The 14,429-nt window shown below is 46.7% G+C and overlaps 1 protein-coding gene across 1 annotated transcript in view; it reads left to right on the top strand.

Annotated features, from left to right (window-relative positions):
• ASAP3 (ArfGAP with SH3 domain, ankyrin repeat and PH domain 3) overlaps positions 1 to 10,215 on the top strand; it is a 63,193-nt gene extending 52,978 nt beyond the window's left edge. The window contains exons 19-27 of the mRNA XM_033157912.1: positions 144 to 259; positions 1,000 to 1,067; positions 2,135 to 2,242; positions 3,471 to 3,714; positions 4,744 to 5,017; positions 5,681 to 5,852; positions 6,992 to 7,114; positions 7,817 to 8,825; positions 8,978 to 10,215. Of these exons, the coding sequence (XP_033013803.1) occupies positions 144 to 259; positions 1,000 to 1,067; positions 2,135 to 2,242; positions 3,471 to 3,714; positions 4,744 to 5,017; positions 5,681 to 5,852; positions 6,992 to 7,114; positions 7,817 to 7,891 (1,180 nt within the window). The 3' untranslated portion in view covers positions 7,892 to 8,825; positions 8,978 to 10,215. The remainder of the gene's footprint in view (positions 1 to 143; positions 260 to 999; positions 1,068 to 2,134; positions 2,243 to 3,470; positions 3,715 to 4,743; positions 5,018 to 5,680; positions 5,853 to 6,991; positions 7,115 to 7,816; positions 8,826 to 8,977) is intronic.
• The last annotated feature ends 4,214 nt before the right edge of the window (positions 10,216 to 14,429 follow it).

Here is a 14,429-nt window from a genome sequence, read left to right as displayed (position 1 = left end):
CGACTGAAAAGCCTATTGGGCATGAGGAATATTTAGGAGATCTCCCCTGCAGCCATGAGAACTGACAAACTAGGCTTTGTGTTTTTAGTTTCTTTTTTTAAAAAAAGCTGGTTTTTGCCCTTCGTTGTCTTGTCTGTGTTTAGGGGAAATCTGGACCGGCCCACTCCAGATGGGAGCACAGCCCTGCATTATGGGGCCCAGTATAATCAGCCCAACTGCATCAAGCTCCTGCTGAAGGGGAAAGCATCTACAAACGCAGGTAGGATATGGCCCCCAGGTGACTTTCTCTGAGATATGCGAATACATAAGATTAAGCATGCTTCTCTTCAGGCAGGCACAAAATGAGCATTGGCTTGGTTATTTCATAAAACTTATACACCGCTTGATTTAAAAAAAAAAAAAAACCTCAAAGCAGTTTGAAAAAAAAAAAGAATTAGACCATACCATAAAAGCAGTTAAAAACAACAATTTAAAGTGTTCAGGAGAAAAATTAAATTGACGATAAACAAAAAGCAGGTTAAAACACATTCTGGGTAAGCTCGCCTAAACAAAAATGTTTTTAGCAGGCGCCGAAAAGAGTACTTGATAAGTGAAGGTGCCTGGCTGATGTCAATAGGCAGGGAGTTCCAAAGTTTAGGTGCCGCCACACTGAAAGTTATTACGTGGCACGTTTAACAGGAGCAGTTCTGCAGATTGAAGTGGATATATATGGGGTAAGGAGATCTCGGAGGCAAAGTTACTACGGGCTTTATATACTGATAGCAGCAACACCTTGAGCTTGGCCCCGTAGCAGATTGGCAGCCGGTGCAGATCTGTGAGTAAGGTGTTATATGCTGAAGCATTCTGCACTAACTGCAGCTTCTGACTCAAGTGCAAGGGAAACCCACATACATCAACAGCTCTATGCCCTGTTTCAAGTGGGGGTAATATATTGAAATGCCCCTTCCCCCCCTCTCTACACCTCCTACAGCCTTGCTTTGTTTTTCTCTCTGTGTTCAGTAAATGCAGCTGGCGAAACACCTCTGGATGTGGCGAGGAGGTACAAGCATGCCGAGTGTGAAGACTTGGTAGGTTGGGGGTGAAGCTAGGGGTCACCTGTGAAGCATTGAGGGCCAACATGGTGTGATGGTTAGAGTGATGGACCTGAGACACCAGAGCTCAAATTCTCGTTCAGCCATGAAACTAGCTAGGTGGTTTTTGCAGCAGGCACTATTTGCTGCCCTAACCTACCCCGTGGGGTTGCTGTGGGGGTTAAATAGGAAGGAGAGAATCTGGTATGTCATCTTGAGCTCCTTGAAGGGAAGGTGGGCGTTATCACTGTTCACGGCCACATTCCAGACAGGCAATGGCATTTGAGGAGGGTGTGGCTCGGGACTGGTGAGGGGTGTGGCTTGTGGAGGGTCCTTGAGGTCCAGGCAGAGAGGGCCCTATAAACAGTGCTTGTTAGTGAGCTGGAATTGACTGGCTATGGCTACAGTCCTAAGAACATTTACATGCATGCATACTTAATTTAATCTGTATGCCACCTTTCCCTAGTTCAAACGATGCTCAAGTTGGCGTGCAACATGGGGGGGCGGGATACATAATCACAATGTAACAAGAATGGTCATAATAAATAAAACATCAAAAAATATGCAACCAAATTGAGCAATTTCCACGTATATCATAAGATATAAAATTAAGATATAAAAAATATCAGTAACAGCAACAACGCCCCCCACCCCCAATAATACCCCTGCCCAAGAGTCCATTCAGCAACCTCAGCTTTTGTAGCTGGAGTCAGTCAAGGTTCCATCTTCCCAGGCCAGATGGAAAAGGTCTGCAGGGAGCATGTCTTCTGAGACTCACAGCCAAGATGTTTTCTGGCCTCCACATTTCCTTGGTTGTTGAATTCATTGAGCTTTGTGGGGCTTACTTCTGAGTAGATATGGTTTGCACTGTTAGTAGCAGACCCATCGTTGCCTCCTGTAGCATTTGGAAGGGTTGCTATCGTACAATCCAGTGCATGATTCCTTGGGGGGTAAGCCCCATTGTGTCCCCAAATGTGTTAGGTTTTGCAGCACTTGCAGGAACCAGAAGGGTCTTTCTCATTGGTAAACTGATGACAGAGTCTCTGTGTGCTCTTTGTTCACAGCTTGAGCAAGCGCAGGCGGGGAAATTGGCTCCCCAGATACACTTGGACTACGACTGGGAAACCCCTCAGGAGTTTTCTTACGACAGTGAAGATGAGCTGGATGAGAAGGTGCTGTGTGTTAGGGACTCTGAGTGTGTTTGTCCTAATTCAGAAGTGGGGAACCTGTGCCCAGCTCCCATCAGCCCCAATCAACATGGCCAGTGGTTAGGGATCATGGAACTTGTAGTCTGTCCTATGCAGTGTAAATCCTCGGAAGGTATTTCTCTGCAGACCAAAGAATTGAAGCTGCTGTAAGGATGTCTTGCCCTCTGGTTGCCCTGGTAAATGATGTCCTGTGGTTGGGAAAGCAGAGGGCACATGGTTATGGAATTTGTTCCCACAAGATGCAGTGAGGGCTTTAAAAGATGGTCAGGCATTCATGGTGGGCAGGCTATGTTCTACCTCCATTGTCTGAGATGGAATGTTTCTGAATACCAGTTGTTGGGAATCACAAGTGTGGAGTGTCGCTGTTGCACTCATGTCCTACTTTTGGGCTTCCCATAGACATCTGGTTGTCCACTGTGAGAACAGGATGCTGGACCTGATGGACCTCTGGTCTGATCCAGGAGGACTGTTCTTGAGTTCTTAGGGCTGGACCTACATGGCCAGCCTGGGGTTATACAAAGAAGGAGCTTGCAGAAGCCTTCAACAGGTTCATAAACATTGCACCCACAGTCACAGCTTGAATGTAACTTTATTGCAAGGTCCTCCACCTGTCTAGACTTGCCCATTTCTCTCGCCCCATTGTTTTCCCTCCAGCCATGCAACCTCGAGGTTTGAGGTAGTCTGTCTCTGAGTACCAGCTGGGAAGCATCAATGGGAGAGCTCTGTTGCCTTCGTATCCTCCTTGTAGGTTTTCAAGAGGCATCATGTTGGCCACGGTGAAAAGTGGAGTGTTGGAAGTAGATGGGTCTTTAGCCAGGGCTCTTCTGGTTCACTCCTATGGTCTTCGCTCTTGCTTGTGTCTCACAAATCTCTTCAGATGTGCACCAATTTCGACACCATTTGCTGTCTCAAATTGGAATGTGCTTGACCCATGGAGAGTCCTTAAGACTCAGAGTAAGGGTTAGTTTCAGGAACTGGTCCTAAGTGCAGTGAAAGAAGGTAATGAGCATCTAGTACAGTCTTCTTCTGATGTCATGTGCTCCAGATATTTTGAGACAACAACTAGCATGGCTTAGTGGTGAGAGATGAAGGAAGTTGTAATCCAACGAAGTCTGGGAGGCACTAGGCTGGGGAACAGTGAGCTAAGAGGTATAGGGATGTTGAAACAGAGCTTTGCTGCTTTCTCCGATAGGTGAGCCCACTGCAGCGGTCTTTTGGGTCTTCATCGTCTCCGACCACAGGCCAGCCTGCCCTCTTCCCTCCAAACAGGTGGAGTTGCACAGGTATAGACATCAGCAACAAGACCTACGAGACCATCCTGGTCCCCTCACGGCCTGGCCTGCGAAGCTCAAAGAGCGAGGAGACCCCTCCACCACTGCCAGTCAAAAATCCCACCAGAGGGAGTTCCAAGACAAAACCAGGGCAGAGTGTTTTGGGTAAGTAGAGCCAAGCAATGACAAGGCTGACCACATGCTTTGCACAAATGTGTGCACCAGAGCCCCAGTAGAAAAGAAGAGGTCTGTTGCAGTTGGAAAATGAAGTGTGTATACACACAGAGAGACACATATTATACAATATCTAAATTCACAATGTGGGTAAAACCCATGTATTATATTTATATTATACATGTCTGAGTGTGTCTATGCATTATATCTTAGATTATAGCCAAGACTTCTACGTGGACATTTTCTTGGGGCACACTGGCTAGAGAGTTTGAATGTTGAATAAAATGGAACCCATCTTGTGATTAAATCATTTCCCCTCACAAAAATATTTATTATGTTAAGTTTATGTGTACAGACATACTTTCAGATTCTTACATTTTGATATTTGCATATCCAGCAGATGTTCTTGCCTTCAGTTTTGCAGTCAGTAAAGTCCTCCCTGTAATCGCCAAACTCCTAAGCAGCTGCCTATGTGCACCAAGTAGAAAGATCTTAGCATAAGGTACCCAGATGTCTCCGTTTCCTGGGGACAGTCTCTGGATTTACAAATCAGTCCCCATACAAAATCCATTGAAGTTGAAAAGTGTCCTCAGATTCATTGAAAAAAAATCTGATAACCTTATCTTAGCATCCATTGGGAGCTTGTATCCAATATCTCCATTAAGCACTAAAATCATTGCCTGATTTACTGCTCACTCCTTCCAGGTATGAAAAAAGTGTCCAGGATATACCCAACTAGGTTTTACTCCAAATAGACCTATTAAAACTAAAGGGCCTAAGTTAGTCATGTCCATTAACATTAGCTACATCCATACTATACATTTAAAACACATGGCTTTCCCCGAAGGATCTTGAGAACTGCAGTTACGGGTGCTAGGTATTACAGTTCTGTGGATATAGATGACTCTGAGTATGGCTAACATTGACTACAAGCCTCCATCGTTCTGTTTACTTAGCCAGTGTAATTCTGAGATCTCGGTTTCTCCTTCAGTAAGTGATCCGTTTCCCATTTCTTTCTAGACACCTCAGAGTCCTTGCCTCAGTCGCCAGATGTCCCTGAGGGGAGACACTTGTCCACTTCCAGCGTTCCTGGAGTGCCAGATGGTGGCACTTCCCGGCAGCCGTCGAGCTTCCGCAATTCTGCGGAAGTCAAAGGCACAGCCTACTGGGAAACCTGCTCCGAAATGGAAAGTGGACCCCTGCGCAGAAGATCGGACCCCAGTCAGGCGACAGTGCTACAGCCTTCTCCTGGGACCTCTCCAGAACAAGGACAGGCCAACCCAGTCAAGTTCAGGTGAGACCAGGAGGTGTCAGTTGTGAAAAGGCCTGAAAGCCAAGCACCTTGTAGGTTAGCAGCGACTTCAAGGGCCTAGTCTAAGGTATGGTTACCGTAAATGGCCTGGGGGAAACTGATTTTGGCACCATCTGCGCTATACTTTTAAAACGGGATCATAGCATTTTAAGCAGTCATGGCTTCCCCCCAAAGAATCCTGGGAAATGTAGTTTGTTAAGGTTGCTGAGAGTTGTTAGGAGACCCCCTGTTCCCCTCCCAGAGCTGCATTTCCCAGAGTTCTGCAGGGAGAGGGATCAATTGTTAAAGCACTCTGGCTTCCCAGCATTCTGTTCAAAGTGGTATGATGATGCATTTATTGCTAGCCTTGATCTACAACTAGGCTGGAAAACCTCGGGCCTGGGGTTCAGGACTCGCACTGGGCCACAGCCCTTACCAGCCTTAATCTGCACCTCCCTCGAGTGTTTTTGCCTGGCTGGAATGTGCCCTTGAAGCCTCTTGCTTGCCTGGTGGGGAGATGCGTTTCTGGCTGGAGTGTACAAGGGTTAGAGTCACATCTGTGGCTCCACCCACTTTTGCCTGTGGCGCTGACCTTTCCTGGCATGCACCCCCTGGCAGGTTCCTTGGCTACCCTTCGTTTACATGCGCTTTCTCTTCCCTCTACAGCTCTGAGAGCACCCGATCCTATCGGCGGATCAGTAGTGGCTCGGTGGGCAAGTTGCCTGGCACCCCACTTTCCCCTCAGAGCTCTGGTTGCCCAGAAGAACTGCCTTCCTGCAAGTCTCCGATGCTGGCTCAGACGCCTCCCCCCGTGCCGATGCCAAGAAGGTTTGCTCCGGTGAGTTCTGTGAGATGGTGATGCTGTGTTTCAAACAAGTTTTCCACGTGGTTTGGGATTTCCTCTTGAACACAACATCGGTGAGCACGATGGTACCCTTTGTCAGCATTCGGTATCTCGGGCCAATAGTCAGTGTGCATCCATTTCAGTAATCGAGTCATTGAGAAGTAAGTTCAGATGATAAAGGCTGTTGTGGAAAGAGGTTGTGGTTGCCCCTGGAGGCTTCAGGAGAAGAACATATATGGCTGGTAGGAAAGAATGATGGACCTCTTGTGAGCTTCAAAGGCAGGATGAGGTGTAGAACTTTCCTATGGTGATATGTACAGGCTGTAGCATGGGGAGAGGCAGGACTGCATCAGCTGAGAGCCCAGAAACTTTTGGCTTCTCTTCCTCCTTGAGCTGTTTCCATTCCAGCTGCTTCTTAGAAGAAATCTGTAACTAAGGACTAAGACCTGAGTTTGCTTTCCCCCTCTTCCCTCCCAACCCTTTTTCCTTTTGAGTTGTGTCTTAATTGCAAGCCTTTAGGACAAGAACTCTGATATTACAGATATTGAAAACCTCTCCAGGAGGCTTTCCTTTCCTAAATACCGTATTTACTCAAGTCTAATGCGCTATTGAATCTAATGCGCACCTTAATTTTCAGAACCTTGATACCAATAAAAGTATTTCCTGGTGAATGTAAATGTACCATTGAATCTAATGCGCACCTTGATTTTTGCAGTTTAATTTGGCCAAAAAAGGTGAGCATTAGATTCGAGTAAATACGGTAGAAGGGTGGCCAGCAGAGATTGCTAAGAATCCTAAGGCCAAGTATGAAGATTCAAACAGCTTAACCAGCCCCCCCCCCCCCGGCAAAAAACCCCCACAATAAATATGCATACCAGGGATGTAGTCTTGCAACATCAGGGGGGTGGGGTGTCACAGGTTCTCCACTGCTGGCTTGCAGAATGGGGGACAAGGCTTTGGGCAGGGTTGGGTAACCTGTGGCTAGGGGTGGGTGACTCTGCACCCTTTCATCAAAGAGGTGCCTGTTTGCAATTCTGTTTAGGCTTCACAGAACCACAGAAGGGCTGTGGCTCAGTGATAGAAGGGAAAGAGGGTTTTATAGAACTGACAACTGCCGTTTTTCACTTTTGCAGGCTAAGGGACGGCCGAAGAGAGTCATGGCCTTGGTTGACTGCAAGGGGGACAAGGCTCGGGAGCTGACTTTCTCCAAGGGTGAAGTGATTGTGGTGACGCGGGAAGAGGATGATCAAAGTTGGGTGAGTGTTGCTGCTTCCTCCATGGGACAAAGCGGGGGAACACTTTTCCTTCTAGCTTGGGAGGGAAGGAAGGAAGGCAGGAGGAAGGTGCTATCAAAGGCATGTTTTTTCCAACACGGGTGTGTATTTGCAATGTACCTTCTGCATCACTATAATCATTTCCTTGTACAATTGCGCTCTTTCCCTTCTTTACGAGTGATGTATTGAGGCTCCTTACGTCATACCTCTCCCCTTCCCTTTCCCCTCCCACTAGTGAAATCCATCTTTATAAGTGTACCCGGTATTCCAGAAATGCTGTTCCTGACATTTTCCCACAGCAGACACCAGAAACTTCTTGTGCTCATCATACGCAGCGGTGGATACTCTGGTCGCTCCACTCAGATTTTGTCTGGGAAGTACTGGTAGTTGCTACAGACATGTTGGTTAAGCAGAGATTAGGAGGCTGTCGTGGTCACCACTGTGATTTCTGCCAATCGAAAGAGCGAGCCTTGTTGCAGGCATATCCCATCAATTATAAAGAAGGAAAAGACCACAGTCACACTTTTGAAAACAATGAAATGATTGCGGTCATGCGGAAGGTTCGGGGGGGGGGGGGGGAAATAATAAGCAGGTGCTATGAAAGGTACATTTGCAAGAGCCTCTCTTTCGCCTGCCTTCCCCCACCCCTTTTGATCTTGTCTCCTTGTTTCTTTTCCCCCACAGATCGGTTTCATTGAAGGCGATGGCACAAGAACAGGAGTTTTCCCCTCCAGCTTTGTCCACCCATTGCAAGACTGATGGGACCATTTTGTTCACGCTCGAGCTGCAGAGATGAGTCTGCCTTGAGCTGCTTTGCAGACCTAAGGCGGACTCGCCCCATCTCCTTTGAGCCTGCTCTTCTCCATAGGATGTCATCTGCGTAATCACTTCCTTGATCATATCCTTGGGAAGAAGCCACTAGCTTCGGCTCGGCTACTGTTTTCATTGCTGTTGTTAAGCAGGACCAGAAGAAAGGACGGGAGCTCTGCCGATGTTGCTTGGTTGACTTTTTCTGGCTTCTTTTTGCGGCCTCATGCAACTGATGTATCTTCTCGTTGGCTGTGGAGGCTCCATCTCCAAGTCATCTCTGCCTCCGTTTGATTTTCTCGCTCGAGACCAAATGTACACTTGAGTGGGATTCAGACTCCTAGTGCAGTGTTTGGTTTTGTAGCAATCTCGGCTTCTGTTACGACAGTCACGAGGGATGAGCCCTGCTTCCAAGAGAAATCTGAAAACATGCAGCAAATGCATATATGCTGGAGACTTGGAAAAACCAAGCCATGCCTTGGGCAGGGCTTCATACAGGGCAAAGCTGCTGCACACCCCGCCCCAGCCCCATGAGGATTCACGTCACCCTTCCCCCAGTGGAGGTCAAATACCCTACCCTCATGGATCCATTTCTGCATCTCTTCATCCAGTGCAGAGTATCTTCACATCTGCTGTGTGCAGAGGGTTCTGGGAGCCTTGGTTGGTCCCAACTGGCCTAGTCAGTTGAGAGTGCCCTTTAGGGGAAGGGCTGCAGCTCAGTGGTAGAGCATCTGCTTTTCATGCGTAAAGTCCCAGGTTCAATTCCCGACGGCATCTCCAGGAGGGGATGAAGGCAGCCCCTGCCCAAAGCCCTGGAGCGCTGCTGCCAATCAGTGTCAACAGTGCTGAGCAAGATGGGCCAATGGTCTGACTTTGCATAAAGCAGGTTCCTATGTGGCCAAATGCATATATGCTGGAGACTTGGAAAAACCAAGCCATGCCTTGGGCAGGGCTTCATACAGGGCAAAGCTGCTGCACACCCCGCCCCAGCCCCATGAGGATTCACGTCACCCTTCCCCACGACTTTGCATAAAGCAGGTTCCTATGTGGCCATATCTGTTAGGCACCAGGTGTGCACTGCTGGAGAAGTTGGATAATGGTGTGCAAACTCCAGGGCTTGCCTCCGCTGTTCAGCAAAGTTGAGCAAAGATGCTTTGGGCGACAGAATTTGGGCACCTTTCAGGGGCTGCATTCTGCCAGGACAGCCACAGCTTTTCCATGTCCCATGGAAGTCACTGCCTTCCAAATGAAGAAGATTGATGAAGGGCAGAACTCATGTCTGATAAAGCAAAGCTTTTCAAAGCGTTGGGCGCTAGTGGGAAGTGAGGCCATTTGTAGCTCTTCTTCAGGCTGCAAAATGTCTTGGGGCCTCTATTGACCAGCCTATCTGCCATTATCACTCACAGAATTACAGAATCATAGAATGTTTTAAGTCAGAAGGTACCTTAGAAGTCCAACCTCCTGCACACTGCAGGAATCTTGCAACTGCAGCATCCCTGGCAAAAGCTGGTTGCACCTCTGCTTAAATACCTTCAGCAAAGGAAAGACCACCACCTCATGAGGCCATTTGTGCCTCTGTCGAACAGTTCTAGCAATTAGAACATGCCTCCTATTAGCCAAAATCTGTTTCCTTGTGACTTCCACTCTTTGGCTCTACTCTTGGAGTAACAGAGAACAAATTGATTTTCTACATTATGGAGCTCCTGATAACTTCCTGTGGAATCTGTGAGTTCTGTAGAGTAATGTTTTGAAACCACTGCTACTCGTACTTCGGAAGCTTTTCAGGCTGAATCCAAACTTGTTGTTGTTTGGATTTGGGCACCAGCCACCACTGGGAAGGCAGGGAGGCCAACAGTGGGCAGACCCAGAGCCAAGGACAGATGCAGATAAGTAATTCTAGTTTTCTCCCTGTCCTGTTCCCTGCTGAGTTGTACAGGGGCTATGGAGGAGGCTGGGAGCCAGGACTGGTTGTCATTAAGTAGACAGGCCAGTGTGGGCTGGCTGAGAGCAGATTGAGGTTGGTAGGGCAGTGCGTCATAAGATCCAGCCCAATATTTTTAGAGCAGCTCAGCCAGTTTAGAAAGTGCCCCTGTCCCCTTTTTTATCCTCTCCTGCCAAGCTGTGAGAAAATCAAGTCTGCAAGTCTCCAGCCTGGTTAAATTTTGAACAAAAAGGAAAGCAGCTGTGGGAGTTGCCAAATTGGCAATTCTCCCCGACAATGAAATCCCTCCCCAAATCCCACAATTAGGTTTGCAACTGTTTTTAAAATGTTACTTTAAAAAAATGAATAAATGTGAATGCACCACTTCAAACGTTTTAATAGGTGGATAGCCTAGGGCTTGCCGATCAGAAGGTCGGCAGTTCGAATCCCCGTGACAGGGTGAGCTCCCATTGTTTGGTCCCTGCTCCTGCCAACCTAGCATTTCGAAAGCACATCAAAGTGCAGGTAGATAAATAGGTACCGCTTCGGTGGGAAGGTAAACGGCGTTTCCATGCGCTGCTCTGGTTCGCCAGAAACGACTTAGTCATGCTGGCCACATGACCCGGAAGCTGTCTGCAGACAAATGCCGGCTCCCTCGGCCAGTAAAGCGAGATGAGCGTCGCAACCCCAGAGTCGTCTATGACCGGACTTAATGGTCAGGGGTACCTTTACCTTTACGTTTTAGCCCATCAGAAAGATGAGTAGATGTCTGAACCCATGGGGTTTTCTTGCTGGTAGGTATATCTGCTGTGGAAGTAGCAAATCCAATCTGGCTGTCATGGGTGAAGAACTCACTGTGACTGCCCTTTTAAATACCACGGCTGTCCTTGCCTTCAAATGCTCCAGTCTGGTTTGACCAGTTTTAAAGAGAAGCAATATCACCATACATGCTCTGTCCCTTTCCCCAGGGTGTGAAAAGTTCAGGGCAATCTTTAAACAGTTGGTTCTTTTCCACAGTGAGCACCCTGCAGATTTCTTTGCAAAGGATGAATGAATTGGATGCATCAGCCAGCAAAGGTTCCAAAACGGAATCAAACAAGGTCCCAGATGTAAGACGACTTAAACAGGCAAAGCTGTTTTAAGCTGCTTTTTCAGCACCAAGAACAACCAGAGCTAAAATTTATTATTTTTGCTCAGCTACCAGCTGTAGATGAGTAGCTTAGTGGGGAGAGCATCAGCTTTGCATGCAGAAGGTGGTCTCACTCCCTGGCATCTCCAGGTACAGATAGGAAAGATTCCCTACCTTAAACCCTGGAGAGCTGCTACCAGAGAATAAACGATCCATCTAGCTTGGTTTTTATCTGGCCCAGTGTAAGGCAGGCTTTTTTGTTCCTTTTAAGTAAAGCCTAGTACATTGGGCAGAAAGTCTACTAGTGTAGTAAGTATTGTTCTCTCAGCCAACCCCAGCATACATTCTCCAGGAAGAAGGGATGTGGGGACAAAGGGCATTATGCAGTTTGCTGTGTTCATGCCTTTCTGCTTCGTTGTCTTGTGCCCGACAGTCCTGTGGAACTCACTGACACAGAATATGGTAAGGACTAATTGGTCAATTAAGGCCTGTTTCAGTTTGTGGAGTTCCTGACCAAATACATGAAGAAGAAGAAGAGGAGGAGGAAGAGGAGTTTGGATTTGATATCCCGCTTTATCACTACCCAAAAGAGTCTCAAAGCAGCTAACAATCTCCTTTCCCTTTCCCCCCCACAACAAACACTCTGTGAGGTGAGTGGGGCTGATAGACTTCAGAGAAGTGTGACTAGCCCAAGGTCACCCAGCAGCTGCATGTGGAGGAGTGAAGATGCGAACCCGGTTCACCAGATTACGAGTCTACCACTCTTAACCACTACACCACACTGAATGGAATAACCATTGAGGTGATTGGATGGGACAAACAGGAAACTCCCATTTTCATGCTCAAACCTGGATTTATGTGTGTATTCTGTGCACAGAATCTGGCTTCTGGCACAAAGTATGCCTACCTAATTATCTCAGATCTTCCTCTACTTCTTTAAAATATAGGATTCTAATTGTCTCAAAGACAAAAAAGAGAGGGTGATATTAAGAGGGGCTACAACAAAATGTTGCAGTACAAAGTGCTTGTTCATGATTCCAGCCACTGGCATAGCAATCCTTGTACTCTGTCCCAAGTCATTCCTTGCTGCCCAGCAGCCCTTTAAGATCACTCTGTAAATATGTAATTATTGTGTAGTACAGAGGTTGCCAACCTTTTTGGGTCAGTAGGCCACATTTAGAACTTTTTAAAGAAGTGCCTTGGGTCACAAAATGGCTGCTGTGTTGGGGCATGGCCTAATAACTTTGCTGTACTAGGGAGAGGCTGAGCCAGTGGAAACGGGAAGAGCAAACAGTATCTCTCACATTGTTGATTTTTTGAGGCAATGTGGCACCCTTTTGTGGGTGCCATGGAAGGTACTGGGTACACTGACACCTATAGGTGTCATGTTAGAGGCTCCTGGTGTAGAAGTTTACATGTTAGCTAATACTTTGAAGCTATCTCAAATTGAGTTCAGCGGGGGGGGGGAGGACTGTGCTTCATTTCCCCCCAATTTCCCCAGCTAATGAAAGCAGGGCCAGTCCCATCGTTGGGCAGAGTGGGGTGATGGCTTCTGGCAACAGACACTGGAGGCAGCCCTCTCCAGCCATTCCTCCCGAGTGTGTGCCACAGGCCTGTCATATACCTCTAAACTAGATTGCTTCCCTCAGAGTGTCTTCCCAGGCACCTATCTTGGTTTTGTTGCAGAAATTTTCAGCCCGGTTACCCCTTCCAAAATTTGTTTGCACTGAGTTTAAAAGTACCACACAGGTATTTGGATCTGTGATTGTTTTCTTGGACCAACGTAACCCTCGTCTTGTATGGGGCTGATACCACAAGTCTGCTGCTCTCTGAAATACTGCATTTTTATATATGTAAAAAAGACAAAAAGTTGTTGGGAGATAAGTTGAATATGCCATCTGAAAATGTACTGGTTTTTTGTCCCTATCTTTTTTTGTTTTGTTTCTAATAAAAGTTCTGATTGATGATGTATATATATTTTTACTAGTAGTACTTTGGTGTGATTCATGCCCTAGTTGGCTTCCCCCCCCCCCCACCATAGCTTTATTTATTTCAAATATTTGCATATCAACTCATTACTCAAGGATCTTTAGCAGCCCAGCTATGCAGAAATCTAGAGTGAAATACAAACAAACCACAGCCATCCTCCTAGTCCTCATGGGCAGGAGCAAAGAAACAGTAGGTAAGAGAGGGGGAGAGGGAGTGGGTTGGATGAGTACCTGGCAGTAAGCCTCCAAGCTGCTTAAGGTTAAAAGTTCCTGGAAAGTGGAGAACTTTTGGCCCTCCAGATGTTGCTGTACTACAACTCCCATCATCCCTGGCCATTCATTGGGCATGCTTGCTGGAGCTGATGGGAATTGCAGTGCAGCAACATATCCCACATCTGATGTAGGACAATAAAAAAGATATTCACCTGGTGTCAAAAGGACAATGTAGAAAGTTTTTCTTGGCAGTGCATGTTTCCCCAGATGGGGTTGGGGTTCATTTGATTTACTACTCTCGTCACCATAAGGTCCCAAAGCAGCTCCTAGTAATTCAAAAATATAGCATTAAAGATGGTTTAAAACAAATGACAGTCACAGGAATAGGGAAGACACAGACAAATGGGAGGAATTCAGTTTCACACTGATTGCTCCCTCAGCACAAAGTATCTTAGCTTGCCAGATGGAACAATCTGCCCCACTTGGAAGAACCCTTATACAAATACTGAAATTGTTATGGATGAGTGCAAGAACCCTTATACATAACTGAAATTGTTATGGATGAGTGCAATTAATATTGTATGCATTTTTTAATAAAGCAGGGTCAGATTTAGGTTTGATGAGGCCCTAAGCTACTGAAGGTAATGGGGCCCTTTATATGTCCAGCTGTCCTTTGTCAACAACAAATTGTTGCTGGTTTTTTGTGTTGAATATATGCTATATGGTAATTTATGGACCTAATAGGTATTTAAAGCCATTTGCACATAACAAAAGGCTAGCAGACGGAGCCCATTATTTACATCATAGGAGCCTACACAACACAAAACATTGTTGCTGTATGTAGTTTTTACTTTGTTTTTTTGTCTTATATTTTGGAAATGTACATCCAGTTGTTTTTCCCTTTACATTTTTTTGGGGGGCCCAAGAGAGTGAGGCCCTAAACTATAGCTTGTTTAGCTTATACATAATCCAGCACTGGGGGTAAAAGTCTCATTGCACTGGCTTCTGCTAGTGCAAGTGTTTAGTTGACTCCGGGCCAATATCTTAGGTGTCAAAGCCTCTGATGAAAACTTCTTCAGAACTCAGTAGGAAGAACGCAATGAAGGTCCCAGATGCAGAGGAGGAGGTGCACAATTTAGGGGCTGCCACAGAGAAGACCCTCTCCCAGGCTGTCTTTCACGCACCAACTTCTGGGGGCAATGAAACGACCAAGAGAGCTCCCTCTGCTGATATGAACAC

Source organism: Lacerta agilis, chromosome 8 (assembly GCF_009819535.1).
Source record: "Lacerta agilis isolate rLacAgi1 chromosome 8, rLacAgi1.pri, whole genome shotgun sequence".
Taxonomy (NCBI): Eukaryota; Metazoa; Chordata; class Lepidosauria; order Squamata; family Lacertidae; genus Lacerta; species Lacerta agilis.
This window is presented reverse-complemented; position numbering and strand designations above follow the sequence as displayed.